This window comes from Gouania willdenowi, chromosome 4 (assembly GCF_900634775.1).
Source record: "Gouania willdenowi chromosome 4, fGouWil2.1, whole genome shotgun sequence".
NCBI classification, from domain to species: Eukaryota; Metazoa; Chordata; class Actinopteri; order Blenniiformes; family Gobiesocidae; genus Gouania; species Gouania willdenowi.
Window position 1 is genome coordinate 37484739 of NC_041047.1, and position 21030 is coordinate 37505768.

Here is a 21030-nt window from a genome sequence, read left to right on the forward strand (position 1 = left end):
CAAAAACAAGTCCAAATTGATTTTTTAAATTACGGTTTTTAACGGGAAAAAAAGTGCTCAGTCACAAGGTGTCAGTGAACGCATCATCAGACCTTGTTAAACGACCTCACTCCTCAATGACTTTTAGCAGGAAGTTGATTGCTCTGGACATTTTTTTAGATGTATGTGGTTACTTTTTAAAAAAAGAATAAAATAAAACCTTAAAAGTATCAGAATCTCTTGTAAAAGCAAAAGTTAAACCTTTTTGAAAAATGTAATTTGACAGTTTGATAAACATCCCACTTGTTTTTGATATTGTTGCATGAATTACAGTTAGTTACTACTGACTTGTTCTCGCAAGTTTAAAGAAAATGAAATAAATTGTATTTCAAACTATTTTGTACTTGTAAAGGTGAAATTTGTAATTATTGCTATTGTGATATGTCGTGATGTGTGTATGTCCTAAATCAGTTAAAAATGGATGTAAATAAGAGAGGATTAAAATGGATACAGCTCAGTATGTGCTTTAATACTCTGCTTAATCAATAGGGGGCGCTGGGACTGTTTTAGTGATGCTTGTTTAGACCTCACAGTGTCTGGTTCAGCCACACACTGGGCTGAACCAAGAGCCTGAATCGGACCAAAAAAGAAGACCTGACCCGAGCCCGACAGAACACGATCTGAACCCATTTCAACCAGACACTATTCACATCAGTGCGAGTGCATCTAGAATCCATTTGTACGTTTTTCTCGCGCTAATCGAAGCGCATCACCTGACCACCCATTTTTGCTTATTTTTTTTTACACCAAACTTGCCATATTTTAACCTATTTTTGTCACTTTTTCTTGCCATATTTTTGGTCCTTTTAATGCATTTTTGCCACATTTCTGCCACTTCTCTATCATATTTCAATAACTTTTGTGCACATTTGTTCCACTTTCAAGACATGTTCAGCGCTTATTAACACTTTTCCACCTAATGTCACATATGTTGACCCATTATTGTTACTTTTAATCTCTTTTTCCTCTATTTGATGCTTATTTTTTTCCAATTTAACCACATTCATGATTTGTCATGTCCTTATTTGGCAGTTTAAAATAGTAGTTTCAATACACTTTGGTAACACTTTACTTTTCTACATAAGGCAATCATTACGCTGTCATTATCTGTCATTAGCATGAATAAGCTGTCATAAAGGCTGTCATTAAGTGTCAGTCGCTAAATTGTGTGACACCTTTGGAGCTATGTTGGCATTTTTTTGGATTAGGTAGGGTTATGGTAACGACCAACAACACATATGCTACACCTTATTCATGCTAATGTCAGGTGTCATGTCATAATGATAGCTTAATGTCAGCCTTATGTATAAAACTTTAAGTAAAGTGTTACAGCCACTTTGAAGCCTTTTTACCACTTTTTAGCCCAGAGACTGGACTCAAAACACCACTCACTACTTCATCTTCTTCTTCTTCTTGTGTACACTAGTTAAAATCACTACTCCTCTGTTATTCATGAACGGATCAGGCCGTATGTATCACGGGGGCACCAGGGGACCCCCGGGGGGGGCCATTTTTCAAATGACTACTACTCCGTTAGTTCTTGTTCAGTCGAAATGCAGTTTGGTATAAACACTTAATGAATGAATATGATGAGACGCTCGGAGCCCTTCTTTTAAAATGGAGCCTGGGGGCCCACCCTCCATTTTTGGTAATTTCCAAATTTATGGAAACATAGTTGTGTGATATATCATTTCAAAGGTAATTCAATGTAGATTATGATTATGCCTTGCACAATTCCCCCTTTTCCATTAAAGTTGTTTTCTTATTTATTTGTGAGTCAAATATTACGACAGTTGGTGGTACCAAATCATTGATACATAATATATGTATGAGGCCAATTATTCCGTATGTGCCACGGGGGCACCTGGTGCCACAGTGACTGAATTCTTGTGAACGTGGTACGTGCTTCGGACCCAGCCGTACTTTGTCCGAACTTGTTCTGTACAAGTTTGGCCACTCTAATTTGCTACTTTTTATCTATATCTGTAGTTTTTAAAATTTCATTTCGCCACCTTTTCCGGTTATATTTAACCCATTTTATTTCTGACTAAAACAACGATTTCCATCTTTAAGATAATTATACCAATAATAAACATTATTATTATTAAATATGTGTTTTGTTAGGCATGGATCTTCTAATAAGGACATGTCAAAGGTTTTAGGCCACATTTGTAAAAACAGTGGAGGATCCCTTTAAGATAACTATATGTCACGGTCCGGTGTGGGTGTGGACCCAAATGCACGGAGAGATGGAGGCAGGATAGACGAGTAGCGTTCTTGGAACCAGTCCATGTTTATTCTTTAAAGCATATTCCAAAATCCAAAAACAGGGGAGCAGGAACAGGGAGCAAGACCAGACACAACTGTACACGAAGAGGGAGACAACGAACCTGACAACATTACAACGAACCAGCAACCACACTGTGACCAAGCACACAGTTAAATAGTGGAGGGCCTGATTAGGAATGGGCCACACCTGGGTGAAAACATGAGGGACCTAATCAATCACCAACCAAGCACACAGACATCACTGGGGGGTGGAGCCACATGCAGGAATCCCTGAAACACAGACAAGAGTTAACACAAGACTAGACTCAAAATAAACAAAGACACAGAATAACTGAACTTAACCAACAGAACATGACACTATAATGATAGTAAACGTTCCTGGATAACAGTGGATATTATTCAGATGAATAAATAAATGTGGTTATCACAGATTCATAGAATAATAGACCATCATTTTATCATTTTACTGACTTTATGGATGGACCCCAAAAATCTCTCCCCTTTATTCCCCCTTATAGATGGTCCTGTCTCCACATGACTGTTCTTCAATGTTCATGTCTGTGTTCAACCACCTTCAGCTACAGTGGGGGTCCCCGCTCTCTGGGACCTTTATTCTGGGGGTCGTGGGCTGGTAAAGGTTGTGTGTACACAACCAACACGTTCCACAGATGTCAGTGACACTTTATCTGCCCTGGTCTATCACTCTAGGTTTAGTCGTATTACTAAATAGAGTCAAACAGTGTGTGTGTGTGTGTGTGTGGGCACATCATACACTGTGTGACAGACAGTGTTAGAGTTTCCATGCTAAACGCTGTGTGGTGTCACATTGTGTTTCCATCATCACGTTTTACTCACACCACCTCCTGATGGATCGCGATCACTTACAAAAATGGATCAGTGATGGAGCTCTGCTATTCATTTGCTCTCATGTGGAAAAAACCCCTGACGGGATAAAATGTCGGTTTGACAAGTGGTGTGTTGGCCAATGGCGCCTTCGTGCAACAGCACAACCGTGTGTTGGCACTTGCATTAGTGACATTAGCAGCCATCCTATCCCCTCCTTTAATTATTAATGCCATCCTCCGATCAGAGCTTATTGTTTATTGCTGGAGGCCCTCGGGCCCCTGGCAGCAGATGGAGGTGATGGTGGTGGATGATCTGGAGGTGGGGGTCACATGTTGCTCAGTGACGGTGGTGGCAGGCTGAGGACACACACAGAGAGCTGCTCCAGGTCCAGGTCCAGGTCCAGGTTAGTCAGTTCTCTATTAGTTTAATGTCCTGCATGTCTTTTATTGAGCGGTGCGTGGTAAGAGGAGTGGACTGACTGAATGATGTGTGAAATGAAAAGAACATTGTGCCAACACATGGTGCTGGCACAAGGTTTGGTTTCATGGTTTCATTCCCATTCTGACCAGTACAGGCCACCACGATAAATATCTAATATTTATTTTATTTATTTTTTGTCAATTTTTTTCATAATTTTCTGTGTTTTCTATCATTTTGGAAATGTGTTTTGTGTAATTTTTTATGTTATTCATTCTCGGTATATATAAAAATATATATATTATTATTATTTTTTTTTTTCGGAGTCATTTTGACTATTTTTGTTGTTTTGTATATTTTTGATATCATTTTGTTCATTTTGTTGTTTTTCGTATTTTTCTTTTATTTGATGTGTTTTTGGATTTATTTTGTGTATTTTTGTTGTCATTTTCTGTGTTTTTCTTTCATTTTGTGGTAACACTTTATAATAACGATCCGTTAAAAGTAATTCATAAATCATTAATGAATTGTTAATGAGTTATAAATTGCTTGTTGAATATTTGCTAACAGTTTGTTAATGATTTATTACTGTGTCTTACAAGCTGTTAGTTAACTATAATATACATGTTAACTGTATCGTAATGATTTATAACTATACTTTATACGTTAGTTATAGATCATCAATAAACTATAGTAAATGACTTATTAATGACTAGTTAAATCTTTATATATGTTATTGTTATTCTAAAGTTGCAATTATTCTTCATTTACCAACAGTTATTAAATGAGGGACAGTTATAAAGTACAGTTATAAATCCTTATTTAACAAGCAATTTATAACTCATTAACTAACAATTCATTAATTATCTATTAACTTCTTATAACGAATAACTATCGTTACCCATTTTATGTATTTTGGATTTCTTTTGTGTATTTTTATTGTGATTTTGTTTTTTTTCTTTTGTAATGTTTGTTTTTCGGAGTAATTTTGTCTTTCATTTTTGTAGTTCTGTGCTTTGTTGGAGTCATTTTTGGTATTTGTCTTTCATTTTTGTGTAATTTTGAGTAATTTTGTCTATTTCTGTTGTTGTTTGGTATATTTTTGGATCCATTTTGTCCATTTTTGTTGTTATATCCATTTTTTCTTTCATTTTGTGTGTTCTTGGATTCATTTTGTGCATTTTTTTGTTGTTATTTTGTGTAAAATTTATCTCTGTATAGATTTGCAATTTTAAAATGATTTTTGGAGACATTTTGTCCATTTTGTTGTCACTTTCTTTGGATTTATTTTGTGTATTTTTATTGATGTTTGTGTATTTCTTATCTTTTGTTAATTTTTTTAAGTTTTGTGTGTTATTGGAGAAATTGTGTATGTTTTTGTAAGTCATTTTAGTGTTTTGTGTATTTTTGGAGTCATTTTGTGTGTGTTTAGATTTCTTTTGTGTATTTCTGTTGTCATTTTCCTCATTTTCTATCATTTTGTGTGTTTTTGGATTCATTGTGTGTATTTTTAAGCTGCTTTTTAACCACAGCGGAGGCCTCATGGATCAATAAATCGGATCTTTTTGTGTAAACCCCAAACTTAAGATCCTCCAATGTTTTGCTGCAACTTTCAGTGAAAACACCAGAAATGTGTTTGTAAGTCACTTTGGCAGTTTTTTTTTGGGGCAAACGCAGTAAATTACAGTAAGAATGAAGTAAAAACACTTCTATGCATCTATGCAACACAAGACTCCACATCCCACAATGCAATGCACCAAATTGACTTTTTTCTCATTGTTTTTTCCAGAAAATCAAAAACTAACATTATAATCAAGATAGAAGAGAACATTATAGTCAGAGCTTCAGTTTTAATTTCAATGTTTATTCTTATTTCATATCTTCAATTTTTGAGTTTTGGAAGCGTTGCTAAATTTTTGATTATAAATGTTTGTGGTTTTTACAGGAGGCGGATCCTTTCAATGTTTGTCATTTTGTCTTTCATTTTTGTAGCTCTCTGTGTTATTGAAGTTTGTATGCTTTTGTCAGTCATTTTAGTGTTTTGTGTATTTTTATTGACATGTGTATTTCTTTTGTAATGGCGACTGTGGCGGCCGTGGCTCAGGTGGTAGTGGGTCGTCTTCTGATCGAGAGGTTGGGGGTTCGATCCCAGTACCTGACTATGTGTAGAAGTGTCCTTGGGCAAGACACTGAACCCTAAGTTGCTCCCAATGGTTGACTAGCGCCTTGCATGGCAGTCCTGTCCCACTGGTGTGTGAATGTGAGAGTGATTGGGTGAATGAGCTGATATGTAAAGTGCTTTGAGACTGCTTCAGTGGTGATAAAGCGCTATATAAAATCAAGTCCATTTACCATTTGTTGAGTAATTTTTCTATCACTTTGTGTGTTGCAATTTTATTTAGTATATATTTTGTGTTTTTATTGTCATTTTGTGTGCGTGTGTTTTTTTTTAGCTATTTTATCCTTTTTTGTTGTGATTTTCACTATTTTTCTTTTATTTTGTCTTTTTTTGGATTTATTTTGTGTATTTTTATTGTCATTTTGTGTATTTTTATTGTCATTTTGTGTATTTTATTGTCATTTTGTGTATTTTGCAGTCATAAGTTTCTTGTACAGTTTTCATTTCAATGTTTATTCTTGTTTCATATGTTTTTTTTTTTCTGCATTTGGAAACGTCATCATTTCACTGTGTTTTTTTTAATGTAAATGTCTGTGGTTTTTACATTCTTTCAGTGTTTGTGGTTTCTCTGTGTTTTCCTCCTGCTGGAGCATCTGTAACTGTGAGCTAATAACATTACAAGCTTTGAGCTCCGTGGGGGGAAACCTGAGCGTAGTACCTGTAGGCGGACGTGTATTTACACTGTACACTGTGGAGCTCCCACTCTATACATTCCAGCTCACAATTTATCACCGTGTACGTGAATCCTTGAGTGATTGATACCAGAACACAGAATTAGTAGACATGTTGCTCTGAATTCTCTGGTGAGCTCGACTCCAGTGGGACTGCAGATTACTGCTGCTGCTTCTTGGATTTATTATATGCATTTTTATTTAGTATTTATGGACTCCTTTTGTCCATTTTTGTTGTCATTTTCCAGATTGTTCTGTCATTTTGTGTGTTTTTGGACTAATTTTGTCCCTTTTTGTTGTTGTTTTGTATTTTTTTGGTTTCATTTTGATTTTCATTTTGTGTATTTTTGGAGTCCTTTGGTCCATTTTTTCTCTTTTGTATCTTTTTGTTGTTACATTTTTCTATCATTTTGTGTATTTTTAATTGTTATTTTGTGTATTTTTGGAGTCATTTTGTCCATTTTTTTGTTGTTTTGTATTTATTTTGTGTATTTTGATTGTCATTTAGTGTATTTTACGAATCATTTTGCTCATTTTGTTGTCATTTTTCAGATTTTTTGATAATTTGGGGTATTTTTTGTCATTATATGTATTTTTTTGTCATTTTGTGTATTTTTTGAGTCATTTTGTCCCTTTTTATTTTGTTTGTATCTTTTTTTGAGTCATTTTGTCAATTTTTGTTGTTTTGTGTCTTTTTAGTCATTTAGTAAAAATTTTTGTTGTCATTTTCAGTATTTCTCTTTCACTTTGTGTGTTTTTGGATTTATTTTGTGTATTTTTATTGTCATTTTGTGTATTTTGGAGGCATGTTGTTTGAGTGATTGATTCCAGAGCACAGAATTAGGAGACATGTTGCTCTGAAATGCTTGAACTCTCTGGTGAGCTCGACCCCAGTGGGACTGCAGATTACTGCTGCTGCTTTTTGGACAACAAGGCAGCAGTGAGAAGCTGCTTTCTTAACTCTTGGCTCATAAACTGTGCTGATGGGGGGAGGGGGGTGGATCCAGGCCAAAGAAAGAGGCTATCTGTATCTGCGTGGCAATTGCGATGGGGCTGCTAATGAAAACCAAATGCTCTCTGGCCACTGCATGTAATTAAACACACGCACACACGCTTCATCATAGCTTTCAGGACAATGAAATGTTACATGTGGGGGTCAACACACATTGGTTGTTTATCTATTTGTGAATTGCACAACTTCTGGGAAGTTTAGTCCTCCACCCGCGTGGTGTCACAGGGTATTTGGAGCTGCTCCGACATCAAAGGGCTGCGTGAGAGCAAACATCACGGACCACCTCGTGGACTTTGATCCTGGGGGGGCTGCTAATAATGTCCTCTGAGAGCATAATGTGATATGCATTGTGTATGGAGCACATTAGGACAATAATGCAGCCAGCTTCATTAAAAGGGAACCTAAATGTTTCCATACATCCTCTGGTGTGAAGTGTTGTCACTTTTTGCTACGCTAAGTTTTCCTTTTCTTTTCCATCTTTTTTCAATGGCTTTGCAAGAATATAGAAATCTAGACTTTATTTAGTAAAATAAAAATAAAAAACAACTTATAACTACTGTGAATTTTGATCCAATCAGCGAGAGAGATATTTAAGGTCTATTAATGTCAAATTTCTAAAATTGTTGTGTGTATTTAGCATTCTGACCAACCTGAGCATTAACACAGGACACTACAAATTGTTTGTGTTTTTGTAAATTTTTGTGTTTTTGGAGTCATTTTGTGACTCTGCACTAATGCTCTAATCACATTCCTTGGGCTGGGTGTGTATTTTCATGGGTAAATGCTCGTATGATGCTAACATGTGCAGTGTTTACAGACTCTCTGTGCAGATCAGTCCATCCAGGGCATCGCTGCACGTGAACAAGTCAAGGTGAACTCAGGCGTGAACGACTACTACCAGCGACTGGGTGACCCATGCACACAGGGTCACAGCACAAACACACACATGGATAGTTTGAAGGTGATATTTCACGGCTCACAATCTGGCCCTCATTTATCAACGTTGTGTGAAAACGGATAGAAATCTGAGCTCACATTGTGTCGTACGACAGGACCAACGTGTGATTTATGAAACGTGTATCTGACCAAATGATCAGGTTATGATAATGATGATTGTCATTTACATGTTACGTCCTCAAATATTCCAGGTTTGGAGGCCACGCCCACTGAGGTCAAACAAACACTGGCAAGGAAATAAACATTTCCGAGATGAAAATCATCATCCTCACTGCTGAGGTGAAGAAAAACCAAGATGTTGTAATTAAAGAGGCTCATTTCAAAGCTCTGTGGAACAGAACAGCGTTTCTGTGTTGGAACGGACTCAGACAGAGATTGAATTAAATTCTCAATCACTAACTTAACCAATACCAGAGAGAGAGTTACGACAACGGAAGTTCCAAATAGACTCAAATAGTTCCCAGAAGTTATTGGCGGGCAGTTTTAATTCATTGATTCCGAGTGACATAACTGAGATTTTATGTAATTTGTCGTCAATAACTGCATTAATTTACAATAATTATACAGTACATCGTCATATGCACACATCAATAATGTATTATGAATTAATTAATAATGAGTTAATAATGTATACATTAATGTGTTTAGATACAGCGATAATAATAATAATAATAATAATAATAATAATAATAATAATAATAATAATAATAATCTACTCCTAGCTTTATTGTGCTGCAATAGTCAACTGATCACTTCCTCGAACTATTATGAGGCTCCATGAACATCCATTGGCTCTGCCAATACCTAATGATGGTTTAAAGGGGACATATCATGCTAAATCCACTTTTTTAGCCCTTAAATGCATTTTGTTGTATATTTAGATTGTTTAGAAGTACAAAAAAAATCAAATTAGTCTCTTCAGGTGCTCCGTTGATATCTTTATATTCTGTTTTGCTCATATTTTTCAATCTGTTTCGATTTTTCTATTCTCCATTACGTTTTTTGAACTATTACATCACAGTATTTGCAGCGGAACTGCCAAATTAGTTCATCAACTCCAGGCCCAACACTTCGAGCAGTCCGCCATTTTTATTTCTCGCTTTTATTTTGTAGTCCAAGCTCAAGGATGCTGAAGTTACGAGAGGGTAAGTCAAAATGTTGGGTTGTTGGATGTAGTAACCCACACGCTTCATTACACCGTCTCCCAGCATCAGAACCTTTTCAAAGTGCCTGGTTGAGTTTTATTTTTTATAGAAATGTACCACATCTGTGGGTAAGGTCATTTTTGTGTGTGTGAAGCACTTCAATGATGACTGCTTCATCAACCTCCACCAGTATAAAGAAGGATTTACAGAAAGACTTTGTCTGATTGAGGGTTCAATTCCTTCTATCTTTGGAGACGACGAACAGAGCACTTCGGTAAGCTGTACATAACGCTAAAAAGTGTGATGATAAGATGTCATTGTTTTGTTAGCATTAGCATTAGCAGTTGCATCGTCTTCATATGTTAGCGCTGTGTGCTCGTTTTAGATCCTTGATATGGCCTCGCTCCGCCAGGTCAGACTCTGTCTCGAACATGTAAGGCTGGATGGACAAGTCTTTTGTTGTTGACATTTTGTAAATAACGTGCGAATAAAAATTTTCTGCGCCGCTACATAATCGTCTCTCTTCTATCAAACTATAAAAATGGCCGAGCAGGGTGGAGTTGAACCGAGAGTCACCTCTGCAACCTGGAGAGGGGGCGGGGTATGGAGTGTCTCATTTGCATTTAAAGAGACAGCACCAAAACGAGTTGCTCTCAGAAGCACATCAGAAAAGGGGTAGAAAAGGGGTGGAGCTATAATAATGAGGAATTCAGACCCAAGCATTGCAGTTCCGCTTTATATAGACCACAACTGTATGATGTAAAAAAAGAAGGACTTAAAGGCATGATATGTCTCCCTTAAATGAAATGTTACTCACCCACATCCTAAAAGCAGAAACTTTGCTATTTAATCAAGGAAATTATTTACATTTTGGTCAAGAAAAAGTGGACGAGTCAGGCTGGTGAGTGCTTCTGCCCAGTAGCAGGGTTTGTCAGTTGCTTTATTGAAGGAAAACCAAAAAAAGTGCAAGTATCAGTTATAACGTGGCCTTTTTATAATTAATTTAATTTTTTTTGATAATCTGTTTAGATCTGTTCTGAATGTGTGTCTGGTTATGTTTAAATTACAGCTGAGGCTTGTTTTATACTTTATTTTCAGATTCAGTCTGATTTTCCAGATTATCGTACATGCGCTCGGACCTGATGTGAGATCTGATCATAGCGTATGATCATGTCACATTTGATAAATACAGAAGGTTGAGTTAATTTGGTTTAACGCACGTCGTACGCTCAGACCTGAACGTAGGAACGGTTGATAAATGAAGGCCAATGTGTCTTTATTTGCTAAAAGCCAACTGAAGTCCGTCTTGTATTCAAACCAGCAACCTGAGAGTGAGGAGTGGCCAGAGGCCCGATACCCAGCAGCAGCTTTAACGTCCGCTTCATCAGGCTCCGCCCCCTCAGGCCACACTGTTATCCACAAAATAGAACAGGTTCAAACTGCATCAACAGGTGAGAAACACGTTACATTTGTTGTTTTAATCAGATGTTGTTGTTCTGAAGTGTAACAGTGTTTTCTTTGTAGTTATCAAAGGTTTTCACCACCAACCCAAACCTGTGTGTGTGGACGCCCGCCTATTGGCGGAGAGGAAGCTGCTGGGTGACATGCAGTCCATCACCTCTCTAAAGCACTCAGGATTATCTGGAATGGTCACTGGACATGCAGTGAGTCATCATAGGGGAAGTTTGAGATTCTTACCAAGGAGGGCAAAAGAAAAAATAGAATTAAATATATAGACTGTCTCGAGATTCACACAACATATTCAATAATGCAAAAATGATGAGAAACATAATTGATAATGTTACAAAACATTGCTTCTACGTGCAGGGGTGGACTGGCACAAAAATTCAGCCCTGGCATTTACTGTCCAGCCCAGCACTCTTTTCCTGCCACGTTTTTGCAACTTTTGGACCATTTTTGGCCACGTTTCCATGTTTGCCTCCACGAACTCCTCGAAAAATAAAATAAAATGTAGCTGACAGGACCACTTCGGGTTGACGGCCGACCAGAACTATGCCCAGTATGCCAGATGGCTAGTCCACCCCTGTCGACATGTCATTTAACCGTTTAACGTCCACCGTCCTAAATATGGCTCAACATGCATGCATTAAAAAATCCAAAGAATCCCAGCATTTAGTCCAAAACACAGTAAAACTGCTGTAAAAAAACAAAAAAACGTTCTATTTACAAGAAGAAAGTAGCTCCACCCTGATTCCTTCTTACTTTTTTAGCTCTGTGAGTCTGAACCGTGTCAGTTTTAGATTAATGTTGTAAATTCATGATAAAACATTCTGCTTCATTTTTACTGCAGTACCATACATGACCTGCTGGATGCAGTGTTGCTTCACCATTTACATTGTGAAGAAGAATTGCGAAACAGAAGAAGAACCAAGTCACATGATTCAAGCCCCAAAAAATAACTTGTATTTTTAAAAGAACAACAGATGAATTCATATATATTTTGTACAGTCACTGTTTTATGGTTCTTAAAATAATTATGTTAAGAATTATACTTTTTCGAATGAATATGGGAAAACTGTAATGAAAACTTTTGACCACTGGGGGGCAATGCTCTCCCTGCCCCTGCAAACTCTGCGTATGTGCGTCACGCTCTGTTTTAAAGTGAACGCCACAGCAGGTGACCTCTGTGTGACCTCTGCAGAGTAAGATGGTGGTCCTGCCCAGTGAGGAGGCCAACCTGTCAGACATCGACTACCTGGTGCCCACCCACGATGAGCGAGGCCATCCTATAGCAGAGTGGAAGAGGCAGGTGATGGTGAGGCAGCTGCAGACGCGGCTGCTGGATGAAGAGGACCAGAGGAGGAAGGTGATCCACAGTTTTACATTTCCACCTCATTTTACCATTTCCTTCTTGTTTCATCATCTACCCCGTATTCAAATAACTTTACTATTAAACCTCCTGAAATCATACCAAACATGTTAAATAGGGTTCATAAAGTCATCTGCTGTCATTTATTTTATATTTCTATGCTTCAGATGACCTACAGAAACATTTAAGAAATCATGTGAGATTACGTCCCAAGAAATTCCTCATGTCCGTTTGCCAGAGGTGTAAAGAGTACTGATATATACTACTCAAGTAGAAGTACGTAGTTAATTGAAATTGTACTTAAGTACAAGTATAAGTAAGTCATACATAAACTACTTAAGTACAAGTAAAAAGTAGCTCATTTAGTAGTACTCTAAGTAAAAGTTATTAGTTACTTTCACTACTCACGTTTATCTTTGGTTATAAATCTTGCCATGGTTCCCTTGCATACAGTAAACATCTCATGTATAAACTTAAAAAGGAAGAGACCACATTGTGCACAAAGGCATCTGTATAAAATAAAAGGTTTGTCAAAATTTACAATTATTTTTCAAATAAAATATCACAAATGGATTTAATTCATAATAAAATAAAAAAAAAAACTCTAAAAACTCCAAAACAGTGGCAAGCCAAATGTGTCATGTGGGTAACAACATAATATGTAGAAACCACAACCTGAACCCCAGAAAGTGGCTGAGAGCTGATTAGAAATGACACGACTTATGCTGCGTTTACACCGTACGTGACACAAATTTTTGTGACACGTGTTTCACGCGAAAGCTGCCGCAGGATCGAAAAACATTTTCCCCAAATTCGCTTCATATGCACATCTGGGGCGAATATAAAAGCGCCGCTAACCAGACTCCGTTTCTTTTCACCATCAACTATGGAGGACCCCACTAAAGTCAATACTCTACTTTCTGTGGAAGCTGAAGTGACGTCAAAACGCTTGACGTCGGCGTCCTTAGATTCACGAGGTTAACCAACGTTGCATCCAACTCGGTGAGTTTCACTGTTTTCTTCAGGAGCTGCAGCAAATCCTTCCTTGTCCCGGTAAAAAAGAAACTAGCCGTGTCGTAGAGCTCCGGGTAGTCACACGCCACCACCATTATTTCAATTATTAAATTTAAAGTAATAATGCAGGAAAAATGGAAGACTTTGCTCAAAGTCATATTTAAGGTCAAGGTCACACATTGAAAGGAAATGTTGTTCAATGGTACCAGTCTGAGCACTGTATCTCAATTTGTGGCCAAGTTATAGGATTTTTTTTTTTTGTTACATCATGAACTTTGACCCCTACCGATCTTTTTACTGGTAGGTCGTACAGTTTCAGTCCAATTAAATAAAACACTCCACTTGAGATGAGCTTTTCATAAATATAAGCATCAAACTAAATATTCATAGAGATACGGAAAATTTGGGTTTTTGACACTTGATCTTGACATTTTGGCTCCAAAAAAGGTTGGCTGCACATCCTTGACATTACCCCTATGAGATGACATACGTGTCATTAGTGCTGCATTAATAGCCTAGGAGGAGTTCCAGGACAAAGGAGTTGCGGAAGAAAAATGATAATAGCTCTGAAAATGTTTTAATTGCCAAATACAATAATTTACTCAGCAACGGTTGGGTGTAGAAATGTAGCAATTGACTTCTTTTAAAACATACTCAAGTGCAAGTAAAATTACTGATTTAGAAATATACTCAAAAAAGTCCCAGTACCCATAAAAGCAACTCAATTATAGTAACATGAGTTAACTTTTTTTGCCTTTTTCCTCAGGAAAATGGAAGTAGATATCCCAAAGTGAGCTGGAGGTACTCCCAGGCCCACAACGCCATCCTGGGGCCGTTTGGTGAGCTGCTGACTGAGGACGACCTGATTTATTTAGAGCAACAGATCGCTAACGTCTCCATGCAGAAGAACTGCGAAGGCTACGAGCTGGAGCTAGCTCGACTGGCCGACGAGCTGCGGCACATCCTTCCCGCGCCCATCGTCAACATCACGGTCAACACGCAGTTCAGGAACTTCAGCAGCCACGTGGCCCTACCCGTGTGGTGCGGACGCATCTCCGGCATTGTGAAGAGCATGTCTCTGCTCATGGCCAACCTCACAGACCAGCCGTACTGCAAGATGCCCAACACGGAGCTCATCACCGTCTTCTCTCAGAGCCCCGAGAGACAGAACTCCACCAGGGGGCGCAGGGAGAAGATCGAGGACGAAATCCACCAGTTTGGAGTCTCTGTGAGAACTCTGAAGTCCACCTTTGAGACGCAGAGCTCCTCGTTGTCAGACGAGCTGGAGGATAGTACAGTGACCTGTGACAAGACCTCAGAGGAAGACAAACACACCACAGAATCTACTCCAGTCCCTGAAACGGACCACAACAGCGACTCCGGCATCGACTATGACGAGAACATGGCCGACGTCCAGGAAAGCACCAGCCTGAGGAAGGAACGTATTGTGGTGCTCTTCTTAGGACACTGGAAGAAATCTGCCTACGCCGTGACGCTGAAGAGCAAAGACGCAGCAGAGAGGAAGATGAGTGCGGGAAACCTTGGGACGGACGATAAGTGTGAGCCCAGCTGTCAACGCACCACGGAGAACGGCCAGTCCAACATGATGAACAGCTCTCTGGGACATTTCTTCAAGCAAAGGAGCGCCATCAACAAGATGTTGGGAAGCTGGAGGAGCATGATCTCCAGTGTTCCATCCAAAGACATACGCAGGTAACCCTCACTCACTCCTCACTACTGCTGCTTCAAAAGCTTCAATGAACTAAGTTTCAGTTGTTGAAGGACATCCAGGTGTCGCTTTCCTGGTTTTTGGTCAGATTTTCACACTGCAATAATATCGTAAATAATATACGTAAGTAATAGAAAGTTAATATACTGTGTTGATAGTGATATACAGTATAGACAGTTAGTCAGAGTGACATGTTATGAGGTTGATGACTGGTGAAGCACTCACTCTGGAGTCAGATTCACACATTTATGAACGAAATAGAAGCTTAAATGCATTTCTACTTTTGTGTAAACAGAGAGCATTTATGTCTTTTTCCCCCTTTTTTTCCTGTTTTTTTTATTAAGGTTTTCTTGACCACTTAAAGTGGAAAGGTGAAACACATATACATTATGAAGCAATCCACTTGGCAGTGAATCATAATGTCCTTATTGTCCAGTAGTCGAAGTGGTTTCTTTTTCTTTTCTTTTCTTTTCTTTTCTTGTCTTCTGTAATTTGTCCATTTTTCCCATTTGTTATTAAATTGTGGCTCTTGTAGTCTCTAGAAATTAAGACTTATTTGTATTTTTTAAAAATTCTTTATTTATGAAAGGTTTGAGGACATTAACAGTTATGTTTACACACATTAGAATCCAAAAAACCACAGTAAAATATGATGTCTCTGACATGACTTTCCTCTCCGTATATCCCTTTCCCTTGTTTTTCCAAATCTTTTACTTTAATAACTATTTACAACCGAGGAGTGTGCACACATGTAATATACAAATAAATACAGAGACAATTCAGCAACAAATTATTTATGTATTTTTATTCAAAATATCCTACTTCCAATTTGACCATAGCTGGGTAAACATTGCAGTTTGTAATCTGAGGGAGAATGTGATTTTTTTGATGATATAAATGTCATTGACTATGTTTTCCCACTCTTCAACTATGGGGGGGTCAGGGTGCAGCGAGTGTCTGGTTATGGTCTTTTTACCATGGAGCTGTTTTTTCTTTGTTCTTTTACTTTTATTCATCTTTATTCTGCATTTGCAAGAAGATTTTCTTGCATACCGTATATTGTATGTTCTTGCACTGAAATGGTACAAGTTTTAATATAATTTACAAAATTGGATTACGTTTACATTTTGGCCTTGATTGAAATACTCAGTTGTTTTGAAAGGTTTTGATTATTCTTTAATCCATACCATACGTTTTAACAATACCATAGCAGGAAAAACAAGATTTTGTAATATATCAAGAAAACATTTTCAACAATGTGGGTAACAATCCAAAAATATTGGTAGTATCGATTACCAACGTTGGGATTAGTATTGAATGATAATGGTGTAAAAGAATGTTTTTAATACATTTTAAAATCATAAAACAGCAACATAAATACAGCCTGAATTACTGTGTTCCACAACAGCAGTAAGTAATTTGTGAACGTAGTGAATATTATATATTATTTCGTAAAGTTTTTGAAGTTAAAATGTTTTTAATCACTGTTTTACTATCGACATGTGGCTCTGCACGCTTAGGAGCTCCGACTCCAGGTAGCGACCCACGGTCGATAAATCCAGATTTCTGAGGTGCATTGAATGCATTATGAGGACAGAGACTTCCTGGTGACGATGCAGCCTGTGGGCGGGCTTAAGAGTCTACATGTGGGGTACAAAGCGCTGATTGGCTGAAAACCTTTCAATCAAAGCTTTCCTTGGGCTGGTTATTGGATGAAGAGCACCTGCGTGGGTGGACCTTGATTAAAATGTGGTGCCACGGTGACTTGGTGCTCATCCAAGTACCCCTGGCTGCAGCACACAAAATGGGGCGGGGTCAGAAATGGGCTGGGTCGGATGTCCAAGTCTATGGCTGTAAGCATGACATAAACAGCACCATCTGTTGGATGACTGCAAGAATTTGGCCAGGAAGTGGAGGCGGTAGCGGTTGAGGTTAGGGTAAAGGTTCATGTCCAGGTAGGTTAGAGTGAGCCTCTACCTAGGGGCCAGGCACCCTCCTCGGCCAAAGGGGGGGCGGAGATGTCCCTGGCACCCAACTCCTCCAGCACTCTAGCCAGGGACGAGGCACCCTGCCAGGCACCCAGGGGCTACACAGAGGGGGCAGGGGCGGTTTGCAGCGAGGACCCTATTATGGAATCAGCACCCATGAGTTTGGGGTCTAAGGTGTTGTTTAGGGACTGAACACCCCCCTTTGTCTGTGAGTCACAGTACTGTCTGACTAACTCTATGGCGTCAGGTGTACATTCACAATACATGGTGGACGCGCTTCTAGGGAGCGTCGGAGGTCCCGCTGTGCGTCCCGCGCCTCCTGTGTGGAGCGTTTTTAAGCTTTTCGCGTGGCGGACGCTTTTGATGTGCATCCGGCGGCTCCAATGCGGCCAACTCTGGAGTTGGGATTGTTTAACTTTTGGGGCATATCGCGGCGCTTCGACCAATCAGGAGCGTTCCCCAACCATGACGTATTCAGAATAATGAGAAGAAAAAAAAAAAACTAACCGGAGACAGATAGACAGGCACTCTTCTGCTGGAATAGAGCTCCTTTAGCTAGTGTCCTGGTAGGAGATGCGAGCGTCAATGCTGGTCAGCAGGTTGTCAAACTGGGCACGGGAGAGACGGAAGTAGCGCTGAAATCGACTCTTGTCCGAGCGCAGCTCTGGTGAATCCAGAAACGGCGCAAATAAAGACAAGCCACTCTCTGGATAATGTAGAGCCGATGAATGGGGGTCAGAGGCGGCGTGTTCAGCAAGGAACTCCAAACTTTATTCTCCATCCAACCACACTTCTCTATAGCCCTCTGACATCACAGTGCACACACTGAGTCACACCAAAATACATCAGACCAGAAACACAGCCTTCTCAACACAGTATGAACACCACTGGCAACAGATAAGCCCCTCCCCTTGACATGCTGGACGCGCGTCCCGAGCATCTTCGACATTGGTGACAAGCGTCTGTATTCAATGAGTGTGGTGTGAACGTACCATAACTACTTATTCACTGAGCATTTATAGATGACCACAAAGACTAAATGTCTCACATTCATTAAATATATTAATCAGACTGTGGAACGTCAGTATGTCAGTAAATGTCAAATCAAACATGTATATTAGTGATATAAAGAGAGAAAGCAACAGGCTGCTCTGATTGGCTGATCCATGAGTGACTGCGTGACGCACCACTGCTCTCTGACTCCTCTTCTCTGTTTACATGGATATGAACAGGAAATGCATTTATTCAATGATTTTGACCATGTTTAAATCATACATAAAACTAATTTAGAGAGGAATCAAGCGGACAGATTAACTTTCTCTCATAATTGTTAGTATTTTACATGCCATGATGACTGGTGAGGCTCTGCCTACCCTGACTGTATGTCATGTCAGCATTTAGAATAATGACCAATCTGAACATTAAAACAGGAGAGAATAAAGAGTTTTTTGTGTTTTTGTTGTTTTTTCCTGTCCATTTTAAGAGTCATTCATGTATATTTTTGGTTGTTTTGTGTCCCATTGTATTTGGTTGTCATTTTGTATATTTTTCTCCTGTATCTTTGTGTTTTTGTGTTCAACCTTAATAGTTACTGGAATTATTTTGTGTGTGTTTTTGTAGTAATTTTCTGCAATTGTATTAACATTTTGTGTGTTTTGCTGTAATTGTATTGTTGTATTGTTTTTATGAGTTGTTTTGTGTAATTTTGTTGTAGTTTTATTTTTTGTTGTTTTTTTATTTTGTTTTGTATAATTGTATTGTTGTTTTGTATACTGTAATTGTTGATTTGTATAATTTGATTGTTGTTTTGTATTATCCAGTGCTAGTAGGAAGTATGTATTGCTATAGAAAAGTGGGAGGTTCAGTAACTTTTTAATGGATGGTTAAATGAGGTTGTGGTTGAAGGTGGGACGTCAGGGACATTTAGGTTTTTGTTGTAGTTGTAGTTAGCTGCTGTTATAGTTAGCTGCTTTGATCGTTAGTTGCTGTTGTAGTTGGTTGCTGTTGTTGTTAGCTGCTGTTGTAGTTAGTTGCTGATGTAGTTGGTTGCTGTTGTAGTTGGTGGCTGTTCTAGTTGGTTGCTGTTGTTGTTAGCTGCTGTTGGAGTTGTTTGCTGTTATAGTTAGCTGCTGTTGTAGTAGGCTGCTGTTGTAGTTGGTTGCTGTTGTAGTTGGTTGCTGTTGTAGTTGGTTGCTGTTCAAGTTGGTTGCTGTTGTAGTTGGTTGCTGTTGTAGTTGGTTGCTGTTCTAGTTGGTTCTTGTTGTAGTTGGTTGCTGTTGTAGTTGGTTGCTGTTCTAGTTGGTTGCAGTTGTAGTTAGTTGCTGTTATAGTTTGCTGCTGTTGTAGTTGGCTGCTGTTGTAGTTGGTTGCTGTTCTAGTTGATTGTTGTTGTAGTTGGTTGCTGTTGTAGTTGGTTGCTGTTCAAGTTGGTTGCTGTTGTAGTTGGCTGCTGTTGTAGTTGGTTGCTGTTCTAGTTGGTTCTTGTTGTAGTTGGTTGCTGTTATAGTTTGCTGCTGTTGTAGTTGGCTGCTGTTGTAGTTGGTTGCTGTTCTAGTTGATTGCTGTTGTAGTTGGTTGCTGTTGTAGTTGGTTGCTGTTCAAGTTGGTTGCTGTTGTAGTTGGCTGCTGTTGTAGTTGGTTGCTGTTGTAGTTGGTTGCTGTTCAAGTTGGTTGCTGTTGTAGTTGGCTGCTGTTATAGTTAGCTGCTGTTGTAGTAGGCTGCTGTTGTAGTTGGTTGCTGTTGTAGTTGGTTGCTGTTGTAGTTGGTTGCTGTTCAAGTTGGTTGCTGTTGTAGTTGGTTGCTGTTGTAGTTGGTTGCTGTTCTAGTTGGTTCTTGTTGTAGTTGGTTGCTGTTGTAGTTGGTTGCTGTTCTAGTTGGTTGCTGTTGTAGTTAGTTGCTGTTATAGTTTGCTGCTGTTGTAGTTGGCTGCTGTTGTAGTTGGTTGCTGTTCTAGTTGATTGCTGTTGTAGTTGGTTGCTGTTGTAGTTGGTTGCTGTTCAAGTTGGTTGCTGTTGTAGTTGGCTGCTGTTGTAGTTGGTTGCTGTTGTAGTTGGTTGCTGTTCAAGTTGGTTGCTGTTGTAGTTGGCTGCTGTTGTAGTTCATACCTGTCAAGTATCCCATTTTGGCCGGGAAACTCCCGTATTTTACCCCTCTTTCCCGCCATCTTCCCGTATTAGTATTTTGTATGAGATTTTAACCTAAGACATTTTGCTACTAAACGCCAAGAAAGAAATGCCCAAACTACGGGAAGAGATTAATTGCCTTTCTAACTAGCTAAAAAAGAAAGATGAATTACTCGCCAAATGTACAGGCACGGTAGTACAGCAGTCATCCTTTCTCCATAATATTCCATCAACGACAGATCCCTGGGAGAATCCGGGTCCAGGACTGTCCTGTTCCACACCACGCCTGCCATCGTGGACTGAGGTTGTTGTCCACGGACATAGACGACAGAATAACATGGAAAATGGCGTCCCTCCTCCTCCGCTTACTTTCCACAATCGTTTTGAAGCTCTCTCATATGAAAACGAGGACAAACTCAATCCAATTAAGCCGACCAAAACAACCGCCAAAAAAACGCCTCCACCACCGCCTGGATTAAAATCCCACCGGAAAAAACCTCCTCTCTAGCCCTTCGAAACCTCCTCAAAGCTGCAGTCTAGAAGCATGCTACTGCAGCACCACTTCAATGCCATCTGATGACGGAGGATCACCCACAGACATCAGCGACCCTCGAACAGTTAGAAGCAGAGCCGCTTCAACGCCAATCGGAGCCGATAACAGAGACTTTCCCGCAGCTTTCTGCTACTCGAGCACCACCAGACGTTCCCACACAGATGCCCCAATGCCAGTCAACTTCGAGGACCGAAACTCCACCACAGCCAGCTGTGATCCACCCGCCAGACGTTCCCGG

General features: G+C 39.2%; 1 protein-coding gene across 1 annotated transcript in view; it reads left to right on the forward strand.

Moving 5' to 3' along the window:
* The window catches only part of LOC114462220 (espin-like protein), a 60397-nt gene that overhangs the window by 29223 nt on the left and 10144 nt on the right, over positions 1-21030 (forward strand). Inside the window, 5 exon segments of the mRNA XM_074783800.1 lie at positions 8271-8414; positions 10877-11006; positions 11080-11219; positions 12218-12382; positions 14166-15112. Coding sequence (XP_074639901.1) covers positions 8271-8414; positions 10877-11006; positions 11080-11219; positions 12218-12382; positions 14166-15112 — 1526 coding nt within the window.